The sequence below is a fragment of the Chelonia mydas genome, unplaced genomic scaffold (genome assembly GCF_015237465.2).
Source record: "Chelonia mydas isolate rCheMyd1 unplaced genomic scaffold, rCheMyd1.pri.v2 scaffold_60_arrow_ctg1, whole genome shotgun sequence".
Taxonomy (NCBI): Eukaryota; Metazoa; Chordata; order Testudines; family Cheloniidae; genus Chelonia; species Chelonia mydas.
The window spans coordinates 77,115-101,495 of NW_025111271.1; the positions used below are offsets into that span (position 1 = coordinate 77,115).

Below are 24,381 nucleotides of genomic sequence, written 5' to 3' on the forward strand. Positions count from 1 at the left end.
AGGGGACCCTGAACCCCCCCTCCAGATTTCCCTTGCACAGGGGGGCGGGGAATGGGGCATGGCGCCTGGCCCCACGGGTACCAGCCCCCACGTGCAGAGCCCCCCCCCCATCCCCCACAGTTCAGGGCCACTTCGGGCTTTTTAAAAAATTGTATTTTTGCAACAAGAACAAAAAAATTCTCCAGGCAAAAATTTCAAGTATCTGCCCCACCCCCGGCAGATTGGGGGGGGGGGGGGGCAGGATTCAAGTATCAGAGGGGGCGGGGTCTGGGTGCTCAGGTGCATTGGAGGATTTCGGGGGAGGGGGACCCAAGCTGTTGCCCCTTTGACTGCCCCCCCTTATGACCAAGGGGGTCAGAGGTCAAGGGGGCAGGACTCCCCTCCAGCCCCCGCAACCAGCAGGAATCTCCGGGGGACGGTCCACCCCCTCTTTGCCCCGCCCCCTCAGTGCAGTCCCCGCCCCACAGGGGGAGGGGCTTAAGGCTCTCCGGCTTCTGCCCTCCCCCCTGAGGGGAGGGGCACAATGGATTTGACCCCACCCCTCACTTCCTCCTGTGAAAAGGATGGAGCTGGAAGGCCCCCTTCCCCTGGGCACACCCAGAAGGGGTGGGACTCACCTCAGGCCCCGCCCAAGGGGGCGGGGCTTAAGTGCTTGGCCACACCCTCTGCCCCTCGCAGGCATGAGTCTCTACGCCCACCCCGCCCAAGGATGGGAGGGGCTGATGGGTCCTCCCCCCGGGGGAGGAGCAACAGAGCCCAGGCAAGGAGGGCGGGGCCTGTGCTCCTGGGACACCCCCCCCTCCAAGGGGGAGACACCCTGCCCCCCGTCGTCCCGTGTCGCTCACGGCCCATCCCCCTCCAGCATGGCCCCGGCCTCAGCCACACGCCCAAGAAGCGAGGGTCGGGTGGCGGGTCGGACATGAGCCCCCAGGAAGGGCGGGGCCCCGAGCAGAGGGGGCGGGGCCCCGAGCGGGGGGGCGGGGCCCCTCAGTCGTGCCCGGCCTCGCTGAGGGGCATGTGGCGGATGGTGTGGAAGATCCAGTCCATCTTGGTGGTCCAGCCGCCGTGGTGGGCTTCGTTCATCTGCTTGGTGAAGTACTCGAGCGCCTCCGGCTCCGACTTGTCGAGCGCCAGCGTCTTGCGCAGGTAGGCGATGTCGTCAAAGGACTGCAGCTCCGGCAGCCCCGAGCTCAGCATCAGCGAGAACAGGCTGATCAGCAGGTTGGCGTGGTGCCGGATGGCCAGGTAGGCTGTGTAGCACATCTCCTGGAACCTGCCGGGGCCCAGCCGGGGGTCAGGACGCCTGGGTTCTCCCCCCGGCGCTGGGAGGGGAGGGGGGCTGGCGGGTCAGAGCAGGGGGGGCTGGGATCCAGGATGCCTGGGTTCTCTCCCAGCTCTGGGAGGGCAGTGGGGGCAGGTGGGCTAGAGTGGGGGGGCTGGGAGCCAGGACGCCTGGGTTCTCTCCCCTGCTCCGGGAGAGGAGTGGGGGCTGGGGGGTCAGAGCAGGGGGGGCTGGGAGCCAGGACACCTGGGTTCTCTCCCGGCGCTGGGAGGGCAATGGGGACAGGTGGGTCAGAGCAGGGGGGGCTGGGAGCCAGGACGCCTGGGTTCTCTCCCGGCGCTGGGAGGGCAGTGGGGGCTGGTGGGTCAGAGCAGGGGGGCTGGGAGCCAGGACACCTGGGTTCTCTCCCGGCTCTGGGAGTGGAGTGGGGACAGGTGGGTCAGAGCAGTGGGGGCTGGGAGCCAGGACACCTGGGTTCTCTCCCGGCGCTGGGAGGGCAATGGGGACAGGTGGGTCAGAGCAGGGGGGGCTGGGAGCCAGGACGCCTGGGTTCTCTCCCGGCGCTGGGAGGGCAGTGGGGGCTGGTGGGTCAGAGCAGGGGGGCTGGGAGCCAGGACACCTGGGTTCTCTCCCGGCTCTGGGAGTGGAGTGGGGGCTGGTGGGTCAGAGCGAGGGGGCTGGGAGCCAGGACACCTGGGTTCTCTCCCAGCGCTGGGAGTGGAGTGGGGACAGGTGGGTCAGAGCAGTGGGGCTGGGAGCCAGGACACCTGGGTTCTCTCCCGGCGCTGGGAGGGCAGTGGGGGCTGGTGGGTCAGAGCGGGGGGGCTGGGAGCCAGGACACCTGGGTTCTCTCCCGGCGCTGGGAGGGCAGTGGGGGCTGGGGGGTCAGAGCGGGGGGGCTGGGAGCAGGAGGGGGCCTCACCTCTCGAACTCCTTGGTCTTGGTGCACTCCGGCACCCCTTTGCTGATGACGAGGAGGAAGTCCTGGGTGAGGACGAAGGGAACCCGCTCCCGCTTGTAGCCGAACTTCTTCTTCTTGTGGTCCAGGAAGTGGCCGAAGTCGATGTGGAAGAGCTGGGAGAACGAGTCGGAGGATGGACGGGGCGCTGGGCCTGTGCCCTCTGCGGGGCGCCGGCTCCCCTCCGGCCCCAGGGCGGGGCCTGGCTGGCTCCGGGGGGGCGGGGAAGGGGGGGGTCTCACCTGCCCGTCGTCCTTCACCATGATGTTGCTGTTGTGACGGTCGCCGATGCCCAGAACGAAGGTGGCCACGCAGTACCCGGCGCACGAGCGGGTGAAGAGGTCGATGGCCGCGTCGTAACTGAACCAGAGCACCAGGGGTGAATCAGCCCCCCCCGGCCCGCCTCTGCCCGGCGCCCTGCCCCACGGCCCCCGCCTCCCGCCGGCCCCCCGGCCCCCGCGGACCCGGCCTGACCTGTCCCCCTTGTTCTTGTCCTTCAGCCAGTGGTGCAGGGCGTGGCTGTTAAACTGCAGCGCCCCCTTCAGGCCGCCCTTGCACTGGATCTGCATGATGGTGTGGGAGCTCTTCACCACCTCGATCAGCCCCACGCAGTCCCCGATGGACAGGCAGCCGTAGGGCAGCATCCTGGGGGGGCAGGAGGGAGGATGAGACAGGGACCCCCTGGCCTGGCGCGGAGATGCGGCCACCTCTGGGGCGGGGCGGCCGGCGACCCGGGGACCGGGCGGCCGGCGCTGAGACACGCCCACCTCCCCCATTGAGCCCCCCCAATTCCCGACTCCCCCCCCCCCCGCGGAGCAGGGACGCGGGTTCCCCCCCCAGTACCGAAGGTCCAGTCCTTGGTTCTGCCACATATTCTCCATGATCCGGATGATCTGCAGCGTCAGCATGTCCTGCCGGAGGTCTACAGCCAGAGACGGACAGACGGACTGCAGCAGCGCCCCTCACTCCCGCCCCGCAGCCCCCGCCCCCCCAGCCCTGCCAGCGCCCCTCGCCCCCGACCCGCAGCCCCCTGCCCCCCCAGCCCTGCCGGCGCCCCTCGCCCCCGCCCCCCCAGCCCTGCCGGTGCCCCTCACCCCCGACCCGCAGCCCCTGCCCCCCAGCCCCGCCGGCGCCCCCCACTCCCGACCCGCAGCCCCCGCCCCCCCAGCCCCGCCGGCGCCCCCCCATGCCCGACCCCCAGCCCCCGCCCCCCCAGCCCCGCCGGCGCCCCCCACTCCCGACCCCCAGCCCCCGCCCCCCCCAGCCCTGCCGGCGCCCCCCACTCCCGACCCCCAGCCCCGCCGGCGCCCCTCACTCCCGCCCCGCCGCCCCGCCCGCCAGCCCCGCCGCCGCCCCTCACTCCCGCCCCCAGCCCCGCCCCCCAGCCCCGCCCGCGCCCCTCACTCCCGCCCCGCAGCCCCGCCCGCCAGCCCCGCCGGCGCCCCTCACCCCCGACCCGCAGCCCCCGCCCCCCCAGCCCTGCCGGCGCCCCCCACTCCCGCCCCGCAGCCCCCGCCCCCCCAGCCCTGCCGGCGCCCCTCACCCCCGACCCGCAGCCCCTGCCCCCCCCAGCCCCGCCGGCGCCCCCCACTCCCGACCCGCAGCCCCCGGCGTGCCCGGACCTGTACCCCCCCAGCCCCACCGGCGCCCCCCACTCCCGACCCGCAGCCCCTGCCCCCCCCCAGCCCCGCCGCCGCCCCTCGCCCCCGACCCGCAGCCCCCGCCCCCCCAGCCCTGCCGGCGCCCCTCGCCCCCGACCCGCAGCCCCCGCCCCCCCAGCCCTGCCGCCGCCCCTCGCCCCCGACCCGCAGCCCCCCGCCCCCCAGCCCTGCCGGTGCCCCTCACTCCCGACCCACAGCCCCCGCCCCCCCAGCCCTGCCGGCGCCCCCCACTCCCGACCCCCAGCCCCCGCCCCCCAGCCCCGCCGGCGCCCCTCACTCCCGACCCGCAGCCCCTGCCCCCCGAGGTCTGCCGGCGCCCCCCACTCCCGACCCACAGCCCCTGCCCCCCCAGCCCTGCCGGCGCCCCCCACTCCCGACCCGCAGCCCCTGCCCCCCCCCAGCCCTGCCGGCGCCCCCCACTCCCGACCCGCAGCCCCTGCCCCCCCCAGCCCTGCCGGCGCCCCTCACTCCTGACCCGCAGCCCCCCCTCACCATCCCCATTCTTGAAGATGATCTCGTGGTTGGTGAAGAGCAGCTCCGACATGATGTCCGGATTCTCCCAGTTCAGCCAGAGCGGCCGCTTGGCCGATGACATGATCCTGCATTCGTCCAGCCTGGAAGGGTCGGGGGGACCTGTCAGGGAGAGAACCCAGGAGTCCGGGCTCCCAGCCCCCCACCCCCCCCCCCGGCTCTAACCCACCAGCCCCCACTCCCCTCTCAGAGCTGGGGGGAGAACCCAGGAGTCCGGGCTCCCAGCCCCCCCCACCTCCCCCGCCCCTGAGCCGGGGACAGGACCCAGAGTCCTGCGGGCCTCACCGGACGTTGCCCAGCTGGTGGACGGGGTTCAGGGGGCAGACGAAGCCCTGCAGAGCTTCCATGTAATCTGGGCGTCTCATCTGCTCCACCAGGAACTTCATCTGCATCTGGGGGAGATGGGGGGGTCGATTACTGGGGGCAGGTAAGAACCCAGGGCACAGCCCCACTCCTCCCCACCCCGGGGCAGGGGGGAGCTCCAGGATCCTGCTGGGGTGGGGACAGGGTCACAGATCTGCCTAGGGGGGAGGGGCAGGGAGGCAGATACAGGGCTCTGGTGGGGGGGGAGCTGCGGATTGGGAGTGAGGGGCGCCGGCCGGGCTGGGGGGCTGGGGGTCGGGAGTGAGGGCGCGGGCCGGGCAGGAGGGCTGGGGGGCTGCCCGTCGGGAGCGAGGGGCGCCGGCCGGGCTGGGGGTAGGGAGTGAGGGCGCAGGCCGGGCTGGGCGGCTGGGGGTCGGGAGCGAGGGCGTGAGCCGGGCTGGGGGCTGGGGGTCGGGAGCGAGGGGCGCCGGCCGGGCTGGGGGCTGGGGGTCGGGAGCGAGGGGCGCCGGCCGGGCTGGGGGCTGGGGGTCGGGAGCGAGGGGCGCCGGCCGGGCTGGGGGCTGGGGGTCGGGAGCGAGGGGCGCGGGCCAGGCTGCGGGTCGGAAGCGAGGGGCGCGGGCCGGGCTGGGGGTCGGGAGCGAGGGGCACGGGCCGGGCTGGGGGGCTGGGGGTCGGGAGCGAGGGCGCCAGCCGGGCTGGGGGCTGGGGGTCGGGAGCGAGGGCGCCGGCCGGGCTGGGGGTCGGGAGCGAGGGCGCCGGCCGGGCTGGGGGTCGGGAGCGAGGGGCGCGGGCCGGGCTGGGGGTCGGGAGCGAGGGGCGCGGGCCGGGCTGGGGGTCGGGAGCGAGGGGCGCGGGCCGGGCTGGGGGTCGGGAGCGAGGGGCGCGGGCCGGGCTGGGGGTCGGGAGCGAGGGGCGCGGGCCGGGCCAGGGGCTGGGGGTCGGGAGCGAGGGGCACGGGCCGGGCTGGGGGTCGGGAGCGAGGGGCGCGGGCCGGCCAGGGGGCTGGGGGTCGGGAGCGAGGGGCGCAGGCCGGGCCAGGGGCTGGGGGTCAGGAGCGAGGGTGCTGGCCGGGCCAGGGGCTGGGGGTCGGGAGCGAGGGGCGCGGGCCGGGCTGGGGGTCGGGAGCGAGGGGCGCGGGCCGGCCAGGGGCTGGGGGTCGGGAGCGAGGGGCGCGGGCCGGGCTGGGGGTCGGGAGCGAGGGGCGCGGGCCGGCCGGGCGGTACCTTCGGGGTCTCGTCTCTCTTCTCCTGCCGCAGGGTGTCCGTCAGGTTGATGAGTTTCTCCATCGCCTCCACCTGCCGGTTGAGGTGTTTCAGGTACATCCCGCAGCCCCGGCAGAACGCCTCCAGCATCAGCCCGAAGCGCCGGCTCACCGTCCTGCTGTGCATCTCCGACCTGCGGGGGGCGCCACAGGCACGTCGCCCCTGACTGCCGACCCGCAGCCCCCCGCCCAGCCCAGCCCCGCCGGCCCCCCTCGCTCCCGCCCCACAGCCCGGCCCCCCGAGCCCCGCCGGCACCCCTCGCTGCCGCCCCGCAGCCCCTGCCCCCCAGGCCTGGTCGGGAATGGGGTCCCCGTTCCAGGGCCCTGGCGGGCGGCGCCCACTCACTTGAGGTGCCAGAAGTAGAAGTGGCCGATGCGCTGGTTGGTCAGAGCCTTGCGGAGCAGGAACCGGGCCAGCGGGTTGTCCAGGTATTGCTCGTACTTCAGAACCTGCCCGGGAGGGGGACAGACGGGCTCAGCCCGCACCCTCCCGGCCCGCTGGGGGCGCTGGCTGCAGGGAGCAGGGCCGGGGCCGGGCCGGGGCGGGACAGGGGCCACAGGTGGGGGGGCCGGGGCACGGCCGGGGGGCGGGACGAGGGCGTGGCCTGGGGGGCTTGCCAGGAGGTGGGGCAGGGGGCACGGCCGGGGCAGGCGCGGCCAGGGGGTGGGGGTGGGGGTGGGGGGTGCAGCCTGGGGGTCACAGCCTGGGGGCAGGACGGGGGGCACGGCCTGGGGGAGGTGGGATGGGGGCGCAGGACGGGGGCGCGGGCTGGGGGTCACGGCCTGGGGGCGGGGCGGGGGCGCGGCCAGGAGGGGTGGGGGTGGGGGGCGGGACGGGGGCACGGCCTGGGGGGGGCGGGGGCGCGGCGGGACCTGCACCAGCTGGATGAGGTACTGGCTCAGCTTGTCGTCCGTCAGCCCCTGGGCCAGGCACTGGAGGGCGAACTCCCGCACCCGGGGGTCGGGGAAGTTGCAGTCCAGCAGCTCCATGGCCAGCTCCGGCGCGATGAGGGGCCATTCCCGCAGCAGGCAGTACATCTGCGGGGGCAGAGACAGGCTGGCGGGGCCGGCGGGGCAGAGAGCCCCAGCCCGCTCCCGCCCGTCCCCCGGGGCTCGGGGCCGGCCGGGGGGGGTTCCAGGTACCTGAGCCACCTCGTCCCGCGAATTCCACTTGACGGACAGCAGCAGCTTGGGCAGCGTCTCTGGGATGTTCACGCAGTAATGGCTGCAACAAGAGCGGGGGGGGGGGGGGCGTCTGAGTTTGTTCCCCCCACCCCCTGCTCAGCCCCCCCACCGCATAGGGGAAAGAACCCAGGCGTCCTGGCTCCCAGCCCCCCCTGCTCTAACCCACACGCCCCCACTCCTCTCCCAGAGCCGGGGGAGGCATCCTGGCTCCCAGCCCCCCCTGCTCTGACCCACCAGCCCCCACTCCCCTCCCAGAGCCAGGGAGAAAACCCAGGCATCCGGGCTCCCAGCCCCCCCTGCTCTGACCCACCAGCCCCCACTCCCCTCCCAGAGCCAGGGAGAGAACCCAGGAGTCCTGGCTCCCAGCCCCCCGGCTCTAACCACCAGCCCCCACTCCCCTCCCAGAGCCAGGGAGAGAACCCAGGCGTCCGGGCTCCCAGCCCCCCCTGCTCTGACCCACCAGCCCCCACTCCCCACCCAGAGCTGGGGAGAGAACCCAGGCTTCCTGGCTCCCAGCCCCCCCTGCTCTGACCCACCAGCCCCCACTCCCCTCCCAGAGCCGGGGAGAGAACCCAGGCGTCCGGGCTGCCTACCGGTGCCTCCAGAGGAAGTCTTTCTCCTGCTCGGTGATCTCCGACAGGGGGTCGCGGTGGCAGATGCTGCGGAGTTGCTCCAGTTCGTTCTCCAGCAGGCTGCTGTCCCGGGCCAGGCGGTTGCTCTGCAGGGAAACGGAGTGGGGGGGGTCCCCCCAAAACACCCAGTGTGCTCAGCCGCCACCCCCTCGAGGGGAAAGGCCCTGTGCCCCATTCCCTTCCCCCCTGGGCCAGCCAGTCCCCACCCTGGGGCTGGGTGGGAGCCAGCGCCCCCCAGAGGGGAAGGCCCCCCCCCTTACCAGCCCCGTGAGGCAGCAGTTGAGGCCCAGCTCCCGCGACATGCTCCGGTTCGCGTGATCCTCGATCTGCGCCTCGTCGGCGAACTTCACCGCGTGGCTGAACCAGGTAAACTCGAGCTCCAGGCAGGGGGTCTCCTGGGGGGGGGGGAAGGGGGGTAAAAAGGGGGTCAGAACCCTAAGCACCCCCAACCCCATCCAAAGGGGACTCCCCACCCCCGGCAAAGCACCCCTAAGTCACCCCAAAAACAATGTGCTCAGCCCCTTCCAGTTTATGTAGGCCCTACAATAACACACAAGAGGGCCACATGGATCTATTATTGTAGCACCTACACAGATCTCCCTGTGATGTGGTCTTCTGGTTATCGTAGGGCCCCGCCATCCTGGGCAGATCATGCTGGCCCTGTGTATTTACGTAGGCCCTCCTGTGATTATGTCCGGGAGACAGCACCACTGAGGCTTGTTTACGGTTTCGCAGCGGGCGTCTCTAAGCGCTTAGGCGGACCGTCTTGGCCTGGTGCGTTTTGAGTAGGCCCTACCATAACGGCCAGCTGCGGGCGGAGAGAAGTTGGCTGCAATACCGCTAACCACCACGAGAGGGAGCAAACTGGGCTTCCGGCCGCAGACAGGCGAGGGGGGGGTTAATAGCCAGATACCCCACTGGGGGATGGGACGGGACAGAGCTGGGGGGGCCCAGGGCCGGGCGGGCTGGGAGTGAGGGGCACCGGCCGAGCACGGGGGCAGGAAAACACTCACCTTGTTGGGGTTCGAGCCCCCCACACCAATGGGGTTCAGTAAGTCCTCCAGGCCGTGGGGCACCGGCCACAGGTTCAGCGCCATCTTCCCAGCCACCAAGGTATCTTTGTAATCAAAGAGATTGACGTTCCCCCACGCCAGGGGGCAGTGTTCCTGCCAGGGGGCGGGACAGAGACCATGGGGGGGTCACAGCCAGCCTGCCCCCCATTCCCCGCCCCCCTGAGCCAGCCAGTCCCCGCCCTGGGGCCGGGTGGGAGCTGGCGCCCCCTAGAGGGGACAGCCCCTGTGCCCCATTGCCCACCCCCCCGAGCCAGCCAGTCCTCGCCCTGGGGCCGCGCCCCCCCAGATGGGACAGGCCCCTGCCCCATTCCCCCCCACACCTCTTTCGCCCCCTTGCGGCCCTTGACGGAGCAGATGGAGAGGCAGAGGCGGGCGGCACGGGGCAGGTCGGCGAGGTAGATGTCGTACGAGAGCCATTCGTTCCACCTGGGGAGAGGGACACAGGTTGGGCTCCGCACCGACGGACACGGGGGGGGGGAGCCCCCCAGCCCGCTCCTGGCCACCCCACAGCGGGGCTGGGGCCAGGGCTGAGTGCGGAGGGAGAGCACCCCCTGCCGGGCCCCCCCCCGCCCCAGCCCCTCTACCTGGGGTTGGAGCAGGGAACACGCTGGGTGTTGACGTTGTCGCAGAGGGGCTCCCCGCCGTGGTAAATCCCCGTCCGGACGTAGATCTGGGAAATGGGAGAGAAGGAGCCATCATGCCAGGGGACCCAGCAGTCCTGGCTCCCAGCGCCCCCGGCTCTAACCCACCAGCCCCCACTGCCCTCCCAGAGCCGGGGAGAGAACCCAGGCGTCCTGGCTCCCAGCCCCCCCTGCTCTAACCCACCAGCCCCCACTGCCCTCCCAGAGCCGGGGAGAGAACCCAGGCGTCCTGGCTCCCAGCCCCCCCTGCTCTAACCCACCAGCCCCCACTCCCCTCCCAGAGCAGGGGAGAGAACCCAGGCGTCCTGGCTCCCAGCCCCCCCTGCTGTAACCCACCAGCCCCCACTGCCCTCCCAGAGCCGGGGAGAGAACCCAGGCGTCCTGGCTCCCAGCCCCCCCTGCTCTAACCCACCAGCCCCCACTCCCCTCCCAGAGCCGGGGAGAGAACCCAGGCGTCCGGCCCCCCTCGCCTTGTCGATGTCGCGGACGTTGACGTTGACGTAGGTCGCACACAGCACGCGGATGCTCAGCAAGCTGGGGACGGACCAGAGGGAGGTGGCGGGCAGGTCCCCGTTGGTGTGGGCGCCGGGGCCGGCCCGGCGGGCGTAGGAGGGCAGCAGGAAGACGTTGGCCGGCAGCTGGCTGTACAGACTCTCCTTGGACATGAGCATGAGGTGGGGCAGGCGCCCCACGGCGATGCAGTTCCTCATGTACTGGGGCAGAGAGAGAGAGAGAGCGCGAGAGCACGTTCCCACCTCGTACTGGCTGAGCGGGCCGGGGGTGGCCGAGCGGGGCCCCGGGCCCTCACCTGGTACTGGCTGAGCAGGCCGGGGGTGGCCGGGGGCGGCCGAGCGGGGCCCCGGCCCTCACCTTGTACTGGCTGAGCGGGCCGGGGGTGGCCGAGCGGGGCCCCGGGCCCCGGCCCTCACCTTGTACTGGCTGAGCGGGCCAGGTTGGCCAAGCGGGGCCACGGGCCCTCACCTTGTACTGGATGAGTGGCTGGGGGTGGCCGGGGTGGCTGAGCGGGGCCCCGGGCCCCGGACCCTCACCTCGTACTGGCTGAGCGGGCCGGGGGTGGCCGAGCGGGGCCCCGGACCCTCACCTCGTACTGGCTGAGCGGGCAGGGGGTGGCCGGGGGCGGCCGAGCGGGGCCCCGGGCCCTCACCTCGTACTGGCTGAGCGGGCCGGGGGTGGCCGAGCGGGGCCCCGGACCCTCACCTCGTACTGGCTGAGCGGGCCGGGGGCGGCCGAGCGGAGCCCCGGGCCCTCACCTCGTACTGGCTGAGCGGGCAGGGGGTGGCCGGGGGCGGCCGAGCGGGGCCCCGGGCCCCGGCCCTCACCTTGTACTGGCTGAGCGGGCAGGGGGTGGCCGGGGGCGGCCGAGCGGGGCCCCGGGCCCTCACCTCGTACTGGCTGAGCGGGCAGGGGGTGGCCGGGGGCGGCCGAGCGGGGCCCCGGGCCCTCACCTCGTACTGGCTGAGCGGGCAGGGGGTGGCCGGGGGCGGCCGAGCGGGGCCCCGGGCCCCGGCCCTCACCTTGTACTGGCTGAGCGGGCCGGGGGTGGCCGGGGGCGGCCGAGCGGGGCCCCGGGCTCCAGCCCTCACCTTGTACTGGCTGAGCGGGCCGGGGGTGGCCGGGGGTGGCCGAGCGGGGCCCCGGCCCTCACCTTGTACTGGCTGAGCGGGCCGGGGGCGGCCGAGCGGGGCCCCGGGCCCCGGCCCTCACCTTGTACTGGCTGAGCGGGCCGGGGGTGGCCGGGGGCGGCCGAGCGGGGCCCCGGGCCCCGGCCCTCACCTTGTACTGGCTGAGCGGGCCGGGGGTGGCCGGGGGCGGCCGAGCGGGGCCCCGGGCCCCGGCCCTCACCTTGTACTGGCTGAGCAGGCCGGGGGCGGCCGAGCGGGGCCCCGGGCCCCGGCCCTCACCTTGTACTGGCTGAGCGGGCCGGGGGTGGCCAGGGGCGGCCAAGCGGGGCCCCGGGCTCCGGCCCTCACCTTGTACTGGCCTGAGCGGGCCGGGGGTGGCCGGGGGCGGCCGAGCGGGGCCCCGGGCCCCGGCCCTCACCTTGTACTGGCTGAGCGGGCCAGGGGTGGCCGGGGGCGGCCGAGCGGGGCCCCAGGCCCCGGGCCCTCACCTTGTACTGGCTGAGCGGGCAGGGGGTGGCCGGGGGCGGCCGAGCGGGGCCCCGGGCCCCGGCCCTCACCTTGTACTGGCTGAGCGGGCCAGGGGTGGCCGGGGGCGGCCGAGCGGGGCCCCAGGCCCCGGGCCCTCACCTTGTACTGGCTGAGCGGGCAGGGGGTGGCCGGGGGCGGCCGAGCGGGGCCCCGGGCCCCGGCCCTCACCTTGTACTGGCTGAGCGGGCCGGGGGTGGCCGGGGTGGCCGAGCGGGGCCCCGGCCCTCACCTTGTACTGGCTGAGCGGGCCGGGGGTGGCCGGGGGCGGCCGAGCGGGGCCCCGGCCCTCACCTTGTACTGGCTGAGCGGGCCGGGGGTGGCCGGGGGCGGCCGAGCGGGGCCCCGGCCCTCACCTTGTACTGGCTGAGCGGGCCGGGGGTGGCCGGGGGCGGCCGAGCGGGGCCCCGGGCCCCGGCCCTCACCTTGTACTGGCTGAGCAGGCCGGGGGCGGCCGAGCGGGGCCCCGGGCCCCGGCCCTCACCTTGTACTGGCTGAGCGGGCCGGGGGTGGCCGGGGGCGGCCGAGCGGGGCCCCGGCCCTCACCTTGTACTGGCTGAGCGGGCACTCCTGCAGCAGGTACTCGTCGGCGCCGCACACCTTGAGGAGGTACTGGCCCTGGTACTCCTGCAGGCAGCGCTGCAGCTGCTCGGGCGCCAGGTGCAGGCTGCGGCTGCGTTTGCGGATGGCGTCGGCGATCACCTGGCCGGGCAGCGCGTCGTGCGGGGCCGCCAGGGTGTATTTCTGCTTGTCCAGGTGGGGCGAGACGATCACCCACACGGCCACCATCAGCCGGCCTGGGGCGGGGGCCACGGGGGGGGACAAAGAAAGGAAAAATAGGGGGGCTGCCCTTTGTCCCCCATCCCAGACCCGCTTCTTCCGCCCCATGGGACCCAGGCCCCCGCCACGGCGCGCACACTCCACCCCCACCCTGGGACCGTCCCACTTGCTCCAGGCCCCCCACTTGCCTCTGCCCCATAGGGCTCAGATCACACAGTCCCCCACTACCCCACGGCGCTCGGACCCCCAGGGAGCACAGGACCCCTTCCCCCTGCCCCACGGCGCTCAGACCCCCAGGGAGCACAGGACACCTTCCCCCCGCCCCATGGCGCTCAGACTCCCATGGAGCACAGGACCCCTTTACCCCGCCCCATGGCGCTCAGACCCCCAAGGAGCACAGGACCCCTTCCCCGCCCCACGGTGCTCAGACACCCAGGGAGCACAGGACGCCTTTCCCCCCTGCCCCATGGCACTCAGACCCCCAAGGAGCACAGGACCCCTTCCCCCCCCCCCCACCACAGTGCTCAGACCCCCAGAGAGCACAGGAACCCCCCCCTCACCCTTGTCCAGCTTGCTGTAGACGTGTTTGGGCAGCTCAGGGCTGGACTCCACGTTGGGGGGGTAGACGTAGAGGGCCTGGCTGTGGGGCCCGCCGGCCTCCCGCGTCTCCACGGCCTCGCGGCACACGGCCAGGATGGAGCGGCGGAAATCTTGCACCTCGGGGTCCTTCACCAGCTCAAACTCGCAGATGGGCATCCCGATGGCGAAGCCTGGGTGTGGGGGGGCAGGCAGGACGAGGGGGCTGAGACCAGACAGAGCCCCCTCCCCCGTCACCTGCCACCCACCCCCCCCGCGCCAAATCGAGGCCTGGCCCCGCTCACCAATCTCCCGGTTGAGGATTTTCTCCTCCCGGTTGCCGACCGGCTCGATGACCTTGAGGATGGGCTGGAAGAGCCGCAGGTCACACAGCCGCCGGGACTCGTCGAAGAACTCCTCCCGCTCGGCCTCCTGGGTCACCCCCACGAAGATGTAGGAGGATTCGTCCTGGGGCGGGGAGGGCACAGATGCTGCAATCCGAACCCCCACACACCAGCCCCCCGTCCCTCCCAGAGCCAGGGAGAGAACCCAGGAGTCCGGCTCCCAGCCCCCCTGCTCTAACCACCAGCCCCCAACTCCCCTCCCAGAGCTGGGAACAGAACCCAGGAGTCCTGGCTCCCAGCCCCTCCGCTCTGACCCACCAGACCCCGCACCCCTCCCAGAGCCGGGGAGAGAACCCAGGAGTCCGGGCTCCCAGCCCCCGCCGCTCTAACCCCCCAGCCCGGGATGGGACCCAGGCGTCCGGCTCACCTGCAGCAGGTGGAAGAGGGGGTATTTCCGGGCCTCTCGGAAGAGCTCGTGTTTGATGCCCAGCAGCGCGGCCTCGCGCAGGCACTCCAGGGTGACCAGCATGCCGTTGGGGAGGCAGCAATCCACCATGATCCGGGGGGGCATGAGATGCAGCCCCCACAGCTCCCCGGATGACGGCCGCGGCGGCATGGCTGCACCGGCGGGGGGGCCCCCTGGCCCTGCTAGAGACGCGGCCCGGGAGTAAGGCGTCGGGCCCACCTGCGGAGAGAGCAGACATGCCCCTCACTCCCGGCCTGCAGTCCCCCCAGCTCCGCCGGTGCCCCCCACTCACAACCCACCGCCCCCACGCCTGTGTTCCCCCTGCCAGCTCTCCTGATTCCCCTCAATCCTGACATGGCGAGAGACAGGCCCTGCCCCAGCTCGAATCAGGGCCCTGTCGTGCCGGGCGCTGCACAGACACGGGGCGAGAGACAGGCTCTGCCCCAGCTCGAATCAGGGCCCCGTCGTGCCGGGCGCTGCACAGACACGGGGCGAGAGACAGGCTCTGCCCCAGCTCGAATCAGGGCCCTGTCGTGCCGGGCGCTGCACAGACACAGGGCGAGAGACAGGCTCTGCCCCAGCTCGAATCAGGGCCCCGTTGTGCCGGGCGCTGCACAGACACAGGGCGAGAGACAGGCTCTGCCCCAGCTCGAATCAGGGCCCCGTCGTGCCGGGCGCTGCACAGACACAGGGCGAGAGACAGGCTCTGCCCCAGCTCGAATCAGGGCCCTGTCGTGCCGGGCGCTGCACTGACACAGGGCGAGAGACAGGCTCTGCCCCAGCTCGAATCAGGGCCCCGTCGTGCCGGGCGCTGCACAGACACGGGGCGAGAGACAGGCTCTGCCCCAGCTCGAATCAGGGCCCCGTCGTGCCGGGCGCTGCACAGACACAGGGCGAGAGACAGGCTCTGCCCCAGCTCGAATCAGGGCCCTGTCGTGCCGGGCGCTGCACTGACACAGGGCGAGAGACAGGCTCTGCCCCAGCTCGAATCAGGGCCCCGTCGTGCCGGGCGCTGCACAGACACGGGGTGAGAGACAGGCCCTGCCCCAGCTCGAATCAGGGCCCCGTTGTGCCGGGCGCTGCACAGACACAGGGCGAGAGACAGGCTCTGCCCCAGCTCGAATCAGGGCCCCGTCGTGCCGGGTGCTGCACAGACACGGGGCGAGAGACAGGCCCTGCCCCAAAGATGCAACAGTGGTTTTGTTGCCTGCTTGTAGAGAATTGGGGGCTGGGGTCAACTTGTCTCTCCCCACCGCTTTCAGGCTAGCTCACCTTCACCGGGACCCCGGCACACAGGAGCAGAGAAGCCAGAACTTCCCAGCAAGCGGCGAGATCCGTCCAAGAGGAGACAGAAATTCACCAGACCTCCACTTTTATTATTTAAACACCCCTTCTGGTTAATCCCTCACATCCCCTGCACCTACCAACCCTTCCAGCTGGAATAACGCCCAGGAACCGCGGCGGGATCATTCGTGCCGACTCCTGCCTCAGTTCCCCCAGCAGTAAAATGGGCGCAATTGCACTTCTCTCTGGGTGGACTGGGCAGGGTCTCTCTCTTGGTGTCTCTGCAGTCTGGGGCACAATGTGGGGCCCCTAATCTAGGTTGCAGGGGGGGATCTTTGCAGCACCCGACACAAGGGTGGGGTCCCCACTCTGGCCCCGGGCCTGTCGGCGGTGCTGAGAGGTGTCTCTTTCCCCCTCGTCTATGAATTCCTCTGCCCTTGTCAGACACCCAAAAGCCAGACAGAAGCAGGAAGTGCGAATGACTGGAGACAGACAGAAGATGAAATTCGTGCTTTAGACACCCCCCCTCCCTGCCCCATTCCCGACCAAGATCAGGGTCCCCCATTGTGTCAGGCCGCTGCAGACCCTCTCCACCCCCGACCGAGATCAGGGGCCCCAGCGTCCCCACCCCTATGAGCTTACAGTCTAAACAGACCTAGCTCAGGAAAAGGGAAACAGCAGCACAAAGAGGGTAGGGGGTGTCACGGCGTCCCCGGGCGATGCTCTGGACCTGCTCCCTATGAAGCCAGGCAGGACTCTGGGGCAGTCTCCTCTCTCGGAGCAGCCTGTCTCCAGGGCAAGAAGCTCACCCGGCTTCCCCCTTCCTGTGTCTGACCTCGGAGCATTCAGCCTCCTCTGCCCCTCTGTGTGCTTCCCACAGCGAGTCCGCCCAGGCGGGCTCCTGGGGCAGCCAGAGGGTCCTGCCCCCCAGCTCCGCAGTCAGACGTGACTCTCAGCCAGCCAGTAACACAGAAGGTTTATTAGACGACAGGAACACGGTCTAACGCAGAGCTTGTAGGTGCAGAGAACAGGACCCCTCAGCTGGGTCTGTCTTGGGGCCAGGGAGGCCAGAGCCCAGGTCTGGGCCTCCCTCCATTTCCCCAGCCAGACCCAAACTGAAACTCTCCTGCCCCCGCCTCTGGCCTTTGTCTCTTTCCCAGGACAGGAGGCCACCGGATCTCTTTGTTCGCCAACCCCTTCAGCTGGCACCTTGCAGGGGAGGGGCCCAGGCCATCAGTAGCCAGGGTGTCGGCCATTCTCTGTGCAGACACCATCGCACTGGCCCTCTAGGGCTCTGCCACAATCACACCCCCTTATCCCACCACCTGGCTACTGAAGAACTGCCTAGGGGAAACAGAGGCACCCACACAGTATTCAGAGACAACATTAAGAACATTCCCACTTCGTCACAGGAGGCAAAGAGACATGCCCAAGGTCACCCTGGCAGCTCAGTGGCAGAGAAGGAGGCGGGGGGGGCGGAGGGGGAAGACCAATACTTTTTGAATCCCAGTGAGCCAGGTGATATGCTAGGGCCCTTCCTATCTGGAAGCAGCTCCCAGGTGACAGCCTCCCAGCCTCCCCTCATCCCCTGCCCCGCTAGAAACCAACTCCCAGCACCAGAAGGGGGCGGAGGGGGAAACCCCATGCCAGCCCAGAAATCCCCCCTTTTCTTCCCCTGCTGACCTGCGTTTTGTTTTCTTCGCTCAGGGAGCACAGGAACACCCCCCCCTAAAAAGTAAGGGGGTGGGGGGAGCCTGTCTTTCTGATCTCCCTAGATGCTCAATAGGGCTCAATAATGTTTTCTCCCCCCCCTCAACCCCACCCCAGAGAGGGGGACCCTGGCTACTTACATGCTGGCTGGGTCTGTGCCTTTAGTCGATTTCCTCTTGCGAAACTGACCAACTCCCACAGCCAGAAGGGGAAGGTGGGGGGGGACAAAAAAAAACCAGGATTTTTAGTCCCTGAACTGAGCAACTCAAGCCCCCAATGCCAAACCATCCGCACCCCCCCAGCAGCTAGGAGAGAAGACGGAGAGACATGTCTGCAGCTGTGCAAAATCCGTCTGGCTTCCCCCGCTGCATATTTCCTCCCCTGCTTCTCTCTCTGCTCAGAGTGGGAAAAGCTTTTGCAGGCAGTATCCGGGCATGGGAAGGCAGGGATTTCCGCTAGATTCACACTCACACAGCTGGGGTGGGTTCATTGGAAAATGGCACCATCAAATCAGATTCACTCTGCAGCCAGGAAGAGAGAGGCAGGCCCAGGACTTGGAGGCTAGGGCCGGGGTGAGATGATTCTTGCAAGCCAGTTAAATCTGCTCCTGGAAAAGGAAGGGATTTGGGCTTTTTATAAAACTTCATCGCTCTAGCCAGGGTGGCAAATCTGTCTGAGGATCAGGAGGGGGACAGAGGAGAGAGATGTCTGCGACTAGCTATATAAGGGGTACAGGGAAAGATGGAGGAAAGGTAAGTCTGGAGATAAAGCTAGATAATTTGAGTGACTGGTTAGATACAGAGGAGTGTCTGGGGAAAGACGTTGATTAGCTAGAGGAATATGTAAGGGGATAGATATGTGTATAGGGTCACGTATGGATCAAGAGAGTGCTTAATAAAACAATTTTTATTCCAGGCATTCTAGGTGGCAAACTTAATTAAGGTGGAGAAAGATTTAGTTATTGAAGTGGGACCATCCTGAGAACAGTGCGGAGTAGGTAGCTGGACACACAAGTGATGTTGTACATGGGGATGGATGAATCAAAACAGGAGTGTATCTAGGGATAGGTGGCTAAATAGACTGGCGTGAAGGTGGGGTGGATGGATGGATAGATGCTGATAGAGGGCGATTCATCTGAAGAAGAAAAAAAACAACGAAGGAAATTCCCAGACTAAAATCTTCGTTACATGGGGGTTAAGATTTCAACCAATGAAAAAGAGAACAATATCATTTAGATAGATGAGAATCAAGTACTTACATTTTTTTTTCTGAAAGAGAGGCAGTTCTCAGGCCAAAAACAAAAACAAAAAGCATTGAACTGGAGTTCAAGTGGAGAGCGAGAGACAGATACAGGTGTGTGTGGGCAGGGACGGATGGAGAAAGGGGTGTACTGGGGGATGGAAGTAGAGGTGTCTGTGGGGGATAGATTGAGAGAGGGAGAGGAATGGATATGGGGGTGGATGGCTGGAAAGATGAGCAGATACGGGAATGGATGGTTGGATGGATGGAAAGGTGAGGCTGGAGATGGATGGAGGGGTGAGGATGGATTAAATGAATAGGCAGCAGGATTTAAAAAAACAAAAGTATTTTTTCACCCAATGCACAGTCAACCTGTGGAACTCCTTGCTAGAGGATGTTGTGAAGGCCAAGACTATAACAGGGGTTCAAAGAAGAACTAGATAAGTTCCTGGAGGATTGGTCCATCAATGGCTATTAGCCGGGATGGTGTCCCTAGCTCCTGTTTGCCAGAAGCTGGGTATGGGCGACAGGGGATGGATCACTTGATGATTCCCTGTTCTGTTCATTCTCTCTGGGGGACCAGGCATTGACCACTGTCAGAAGACAGGACACTGGGCCAGATGGACCTTTCATCTGACCCAGTAGGGCTGTTCTCATGTTCTATGGATGCAGGGATGGGTGGATGGATGGATAGAAGGGTGTGTGTGTTTGGGGATGGATGGATGGAAGGGTGTGTTTGGGGATGGATAGAGGGGTGTGGGGGGGGATTGTAGCGAAGCGCAGACTCATTGGTGCGGCGCCTCCTGCTGGTCATCTTGGCAAATAGCTCTTGTCCAGCACGGAGCGCCCTCTGCTGGCTGGTGTCTTGCCTGCTGCTAGCCCCATGTCCCTCCTGGACTCCAGTGCCCTTTACCTCCGGGTTCTGCCCCAGCAGTATCCCCACACTCTGGGTCTCCCCTCCCAAGGGAACCCCCAACCCTCTAAACCCACCTTGCCTCAGTGGCTACTGCCAGTCGTCATCTAGCCCCCATTCTCTGGGGCAGACGCAGTCTGTGATGGCCACTCATCACTGGCAAGGGGGTTGGACCTGCTGCCTCTGCCTATCCCCGGGCTGCCCCTCTGCAGCCTCAGTACCTCCGCAGGCCTTCAACAAGGGCTCAGCCTGGGGAGTTGCCAGGCTGGAGCGTCCCAGTTCCTCTTGCCTTTCCCCAGCACTGCTCTGCGCTCCCCGGCAGCTAGGCCCTTCCCACTCCAGGGCTGGAGTGAGACTCCTTCAGCTCCTGGCCCCCAGCCCTCTTATTAGCGCCAGTTGGGCCCTAATTGAGCTGGCCACACCTGTGGCTGCTTCCCCAATCAGCCTAACTTGGCCGCTTTTAACCCCTGTTCTCCAGGGGTGGGGCAGCCGCCCCACTACAAGGATGGATGGGTTGATAGAGGCAGTGTGTGGGGATGGATAGAAAGAGGGATGTGGGGATGAACGGACAGACAAAGAAGAGTAGGTAAGAGGATGGATAGCTGTGTATGGAGGATGGATGAATGGAGAAGAGTGGACATGGAAGATGGATGGACTGCTAGAAAGGAGCGTATGGGGGGTAGACAGGTAGATGACACACCCTCTATAAATGTGTTGCTCCTGCCATGACGACATCGACTGTCCCACAACACAGACACCACGACAACAATAGACAGCCGTACTCACCCCTTGATCACAGCTATCCATCTATCACTGGCCCGCATTTAACCCTGAGACACGCTTGCAGTCCAGTGGCCCCAGAGGCCGCCTTGGGGCCAGAGACTCAGATGAAGACCTGGAAGCTTGTTCTTTAAGGTCTAGGGCCCCAACGCGGGCGAGACAGGCTCACGTGTTTGAGCATTTCCCCTTGATCAGACGACTCACGTGCAGAAAGTTAGACAAGTATGAAAGCTTTTGCAGGAACAGAGGCTCAGCTGGCCATCAGGACGGTGTAAAACAGATCTCTCTCTTTCTCAGGGATTTCGAACCCAGACCAATCTAGAGATTTTGGACAGGAGGTTGGGTTTAGAGCTCAGCGACACTGGTTGAGTTGACCCAACTGATTCAACTGGACTCCCCCTGTTCATCTGGTGGCAGGACTTGGCTCCATGGGACTAGATTCATGAATTTTCCGGGCGAGAACAAACGGCTGGTAACCAACACACAGTATTCTTCACAGGAAGTATGATTTGGGGGTTTGACAACGACATGCCCTAACGTCAGGGAGAGCATGATAAATTGCATTTTCTTTGCATAGTCTTCAGTTGGAAGGCTTTCCTTTAACAAAGGTTTTTGCCTAGGAATTTCCTTATTTTTTAAAAAAATGAGATCAGATCCAAAGTCTACAACGGGTTTTTTTCCCTCTCTCATCCAGACGATAGCCCCCCTGCATGACACCATGGCCCGTCTCGAGACCAGTAGTGCCTATCTAGCCACATCCTGCAGTGCAGCGGAGTTAGGAAGCAAATAAACAAGCTGCTATTGTGAGATTGGAAATTTACCAGGCTCTGGTATCAACCCGATTTTGTTTCCCCTTTGGGAAACATCTGATTTGGGAAATTGCTCCACATTTGTTCATTAACAAGGCCTCTTTCAAAATCCCCTGTGAGATAGGTACTGTTTAAAAGCCTGGATCCCAGGGCTCAGCTCTCCCAAGATGCAATGAATCTTCAAACTGAAGCATCTTAATTCATTTGGTTTGGTTACGATGGAGGAGCATGGGCTGGCCATGTGTAGAAAACAGGAGACTGGAGATTTACCACTGCCAGCATTTCACTGGGTGGCCTGCGGCAAGGCACAGCTGCAAAACTGGCCACTGTATTTTGATTTCCCTGTCACGGAGTCCCTGGGCGATGCTCTGGAACTGCTCCCCATGAAGCCAGTCAGGACTCTGGGGCAGTCGCCTTTCTATGAGCAGCCTGTCTTCAGGACACACAGCTCACACTGCTTCCACATTCCTGGATCTGACCTCGGAGCATTCAGCATCCTCTGCCCCTCCGTGTGCTTCCCACAGCGAGTCCGCCCAGGCGGGGCTCCTGGGGAAGCCAGAGGGTCCTGCCCCCCAACTCCGCAGTCAGACGGGACTCTCAGCCAGCCAGTAACACAGAGGTTTATTAGATGACAGGAACATGGTCTAAAACAGAGCTTGCAGGTGCAGAGAACAGGACCCCTCAGCTGGGTCCATTTTGGGGGGCAGTGAGCCAGACAACCACGTCTGCCCTTCACTCCATGTCCCAGCCAGCCCCAAACTGAAAGTCCCTCCAGCCCCTCCTCCTCTGGGCTTTGTCCCTTTCCGGGCCAGGAGGTCACCGGATTCCTTTGTTCTCCAACCCTTTAGCTCTCACCTTGCAGGGGGAAGAGCCAGGCCATCAGTTGCCAGGAAACAGGGTGTCGGCCATTCTCTGTGTCCAGACCCCTGCACACCCCTGCCCTCTAGGGCTCTGCAATGATCATACACTCTTACCCCACCCCCTAGAGACTTAAGAACTTCATAGGGGAACTGAGGCACCCCCACACTATTCAGAGGAAACATTAAGAACAGTCCCACTTGGTCACATTCCCGTTGCCAAAATGATCAGTAATAGTATTCTACTATTACTAGCTCCTGCGGAGATCGGGGACCCATTGTGCCATGTGCTGCAGACACTGAGTGAGAGACAGTCTCTGCGTGGAATGGCTTACCAAAACGGCAGGTGAAATTCAGTGTTGATAACTGCAAAGTAATGCACCTTGGAAAAAAAATAATCCCAACTATACATACAGACCAATGGGGTCTAAATGAGCTGTTACCACTCAAGAAAGAGATCTTGGAGTCCTTGTGGATAGTTCTCTGGAAACATCCACTCAATGTGCAGCGGCCGTCGAAAAAGCGAACAGAAAGTTGAGAATCATGAGGAAAGGGAGAGATAATAAGACAGAAAATATCATATTGCCACTGTATAAATCCATGGTACGCCCACAGCTTGAATACTGCGTGCAGATGTGGTCGCCCCATCTCAGAAAAGATATGCTGGAATTGGAAAAGATGCAGAGAAGGGCAACAAAAATGATTACGGGTATGGAACGGCTTCCGTATGAGGAGAGATTAATAAGACCGGGACTTTTCAGCTTGGAAAAGAGAGGACTAAGGGGGATGTGCTAGAGGTCTATAAAATCGTGAAAGGTGTGGAGAAAGTGAGCAGGGAAGTATTATTGATCCCTTTGCATAACACAAGAACTAGGGGTCACCAAATGAAATTAATAGGCAGCAGGTTTAAAACAAACAGAAGGAAGTATTTCTTCACACGACACACAGTCAACCTGGGGAACTCCTTGCTAGGGGATGTTGTGAAGGCCAAAAGTATAACAGGGTTCTAAAAAGAATTAGACAAGTTCATGGAGGATAGGTCCATCAATGGCTATCAGCCAGGATAGTCACGAATGCAACCCCAACCTCTGGCTGTCCCTGAACCTCCAACTGCCAGACACTTTGGAGTGGACGACGGGATGGATCACGTGATAATCGCCCTGTTCTGTTCATTCCCTCTGAACCATCTGGTACCGGTCGGAAACAGGACGATGGGCCCTTGCTCTGACCTAGTGTGGTCGTTCACAGTGGTTGAGGTCACAGAGCAGGTGAGCCCAGGTGTTCCGTCTTCCCAGCCCAGCGCCTAAACCATACTGCATGATGTATTAATGTAACATAAGAGCGGCCACACCGGGTCAGACCAAAGGTTCATCGAGCCCAGTGTCTTGTCTTCTGACAGCGGCCAATGCCAGGGGCCCCAGAGGAAATGAACAGAACAGGGAATCATCAAGTGATCCATCCCCTGTCGCCCATCCCCAGCTTCTGGCAAACAGGGGCTAGGGCCACCATCCCTGCCCATCCTGGCTAATAGCCATTGATGGACCTATCCGCCATGAACTTATCTAGCTCTTTTTTGAACCCTGTTCTAGTGTTGACCTTCACAACGTCCCCTGGCAAGGAGTTCCACAGGTTGGCTTCTGCTAGATCTAGTGCGTCTCTTTTAGAAAGAGTGACCCAGTCCTGATTAACAGACTCCAAGCGATGGAGAACCCAATTCTCAAGGTCAATTCCCTTCCCGGTTAAAAATGTGCACCTTATTTCCAGCCTGAATTTGTCAGCTTCCAGCCACTGCTAGATTAAGAGATCTTCTCCTCGCACAGGGGATGGATTCACTTCTTCACCTTCTCTTCCACCAGCTAAACAAACCAAGCATCGTACGTCTGCAATGCGAGAGAGAGGACTCAGGCAATCTTAACACTCGCTACTGACTGACTTGCAGCTGCTAAGGAAGGTTGTTATTGACGCATCACGGAGAGGCTTCCTGCACTTCGAGAGAAACATATTTTCCCAGAGCCCAGCTCTTTCTTTAAAAGCAAAAATACTTTTACGAATCATGCGCCTTGATTTATCTGAGAGGAAACTGCACAGAATCTGGGAGATGTAAATAAACCAGCACGACGTGATAAAATAGGGTCTAGATATTTAGCAAATGACAAAAGGAAAGGGGAGGTGGATACAGACCTTGCCTGGGAATTTACTTCGAGAGCCAGAGAGGTCAAATAGTTTAGCCATGAGGGATTCCCTGGCTTTAAGCATAACGCATCGGTTCTACACACTCATACATCCGTGATCCCGACAGTGAATTTTGGGATGGGATACAGGATCCACTGAAGTCATCGGAGTTACAACGCCGGCCTAAATTTTGATCTTCTGTGGCTTTGGTCGATTAGGAAATTCTTGTCACTTTTCTTCATGGTATAAGAAGCAGGGATGTGTCGTGGAGGAGATATTAGATTGCAAGTCAGGAGGCCTGGGTCCTATTTCCACCTGTGCTCTGTGCCTCAGCTTCCCCCTCTATTTAGACTGTCAGTTTTTTAGGACAGGGGCTCTTTCTATGTATGGATACAGTGTCTGAAAGAACAGGGGGCACTCTGCCTGGGTCTGCAAAGAGCCTGAACCAATTACAATGAGAGGTAGAAAAGCCGCGAGTGTAACTGACACAGTGACAGCCAGAGACAAATGCTCTGAGAGGAGGGCGCGGCCCCTAGCGTAACTGACACAATGCTGCCTGAATCTGCAGAGAGCCTGAAACACTGTCATTCTCCTTGGTATGTCAGCTCTAAAATTCAGGGATGACCTTTCAGTGCTGACGGGGCATGTTTCAGAGACGATCATTTTAGCAGGTGGATTGGGGGAGACAGTAGGTGGGAGTGAGACCCCAACGGGCTGGAAATTGGGAGCTGCTGT

The 24,381-nt window shown here is 65.3% G+C and overlaps 1 protein-coding gene across 3 annotated transcripts; it reads right to left on the bottom strand.

Annotated features, from left to right (window-relative positions):
- Positions 1 to 134: 134 nt before the first annotated feature.
- LOC119565006 (phosphatidylinositol 4,5-bisphosphate 3-kinase catalytic subunit alpha isoform) lies at positions 135 to 17,758 on the bottom strand. Of its 3 annotated transcripts, XR_005223734.2 has the most exons (23): positions 17,017 to 17,753; positions 13,844 to 14,101; positions 13,378 to 13,540; positions 13,057 to 13,266; positions 12,263 to 12,513; positions 10,019 to 10,261; positions 9,492 to 9,577; positions 9,228 to 9,333; positions 8,848 to 9,000; positions 8,095 to 8,229; positions 7,796 to 7,920; positions 7,161 to 7,242; positions 6,891 to 7,055; positions 6,364 to 6,467; positions 5,980 to 6,151; positions 4,718 to 4,824; positions 4,394 to 4,515; positions 3,084 to 3,162; positions 2,715 to 2,885; positions 2,483 to 2,600; positions 2,205 to 2,356; positions 618 to 1,273; positions 135 to 581 (listed from the first exon to the last, which is right to left on the bottom strand). XR_005223734.2 is itself a non-coding variant. In XM_037888773.2 (22 exons), the coding sequence occupies exons 2-22, from the start codon at positions 14,030 to 14,032 to the stop codon at positions 988 to 990; spliced, it is 3,219 nt and encodes a 1,072-aa protein (XP_037744701.1). In that variant the 5' UTR covers positions 14,033 to 14,101; positions 17,017 to 17,753; the 3' UTR covers positions 135 to 987. The 3 variants fall into 3 exon arrangements, 2 of the variants coding, with proteins under 2 accessions (XP_037744701.1, XP_037744704.1); XM_037888773.2 differs by having other exon boundaries at positions 135 to 1,273; XM_037888776.2 differs by lacking the exon at positions 6,891 to 7,055 and having other exon boundaries at positions 135 to 1,273; positions 17,017 to 17,758.
- Positions 17,759 to 24,381: the final 6,623 nt, after the last annotated feature.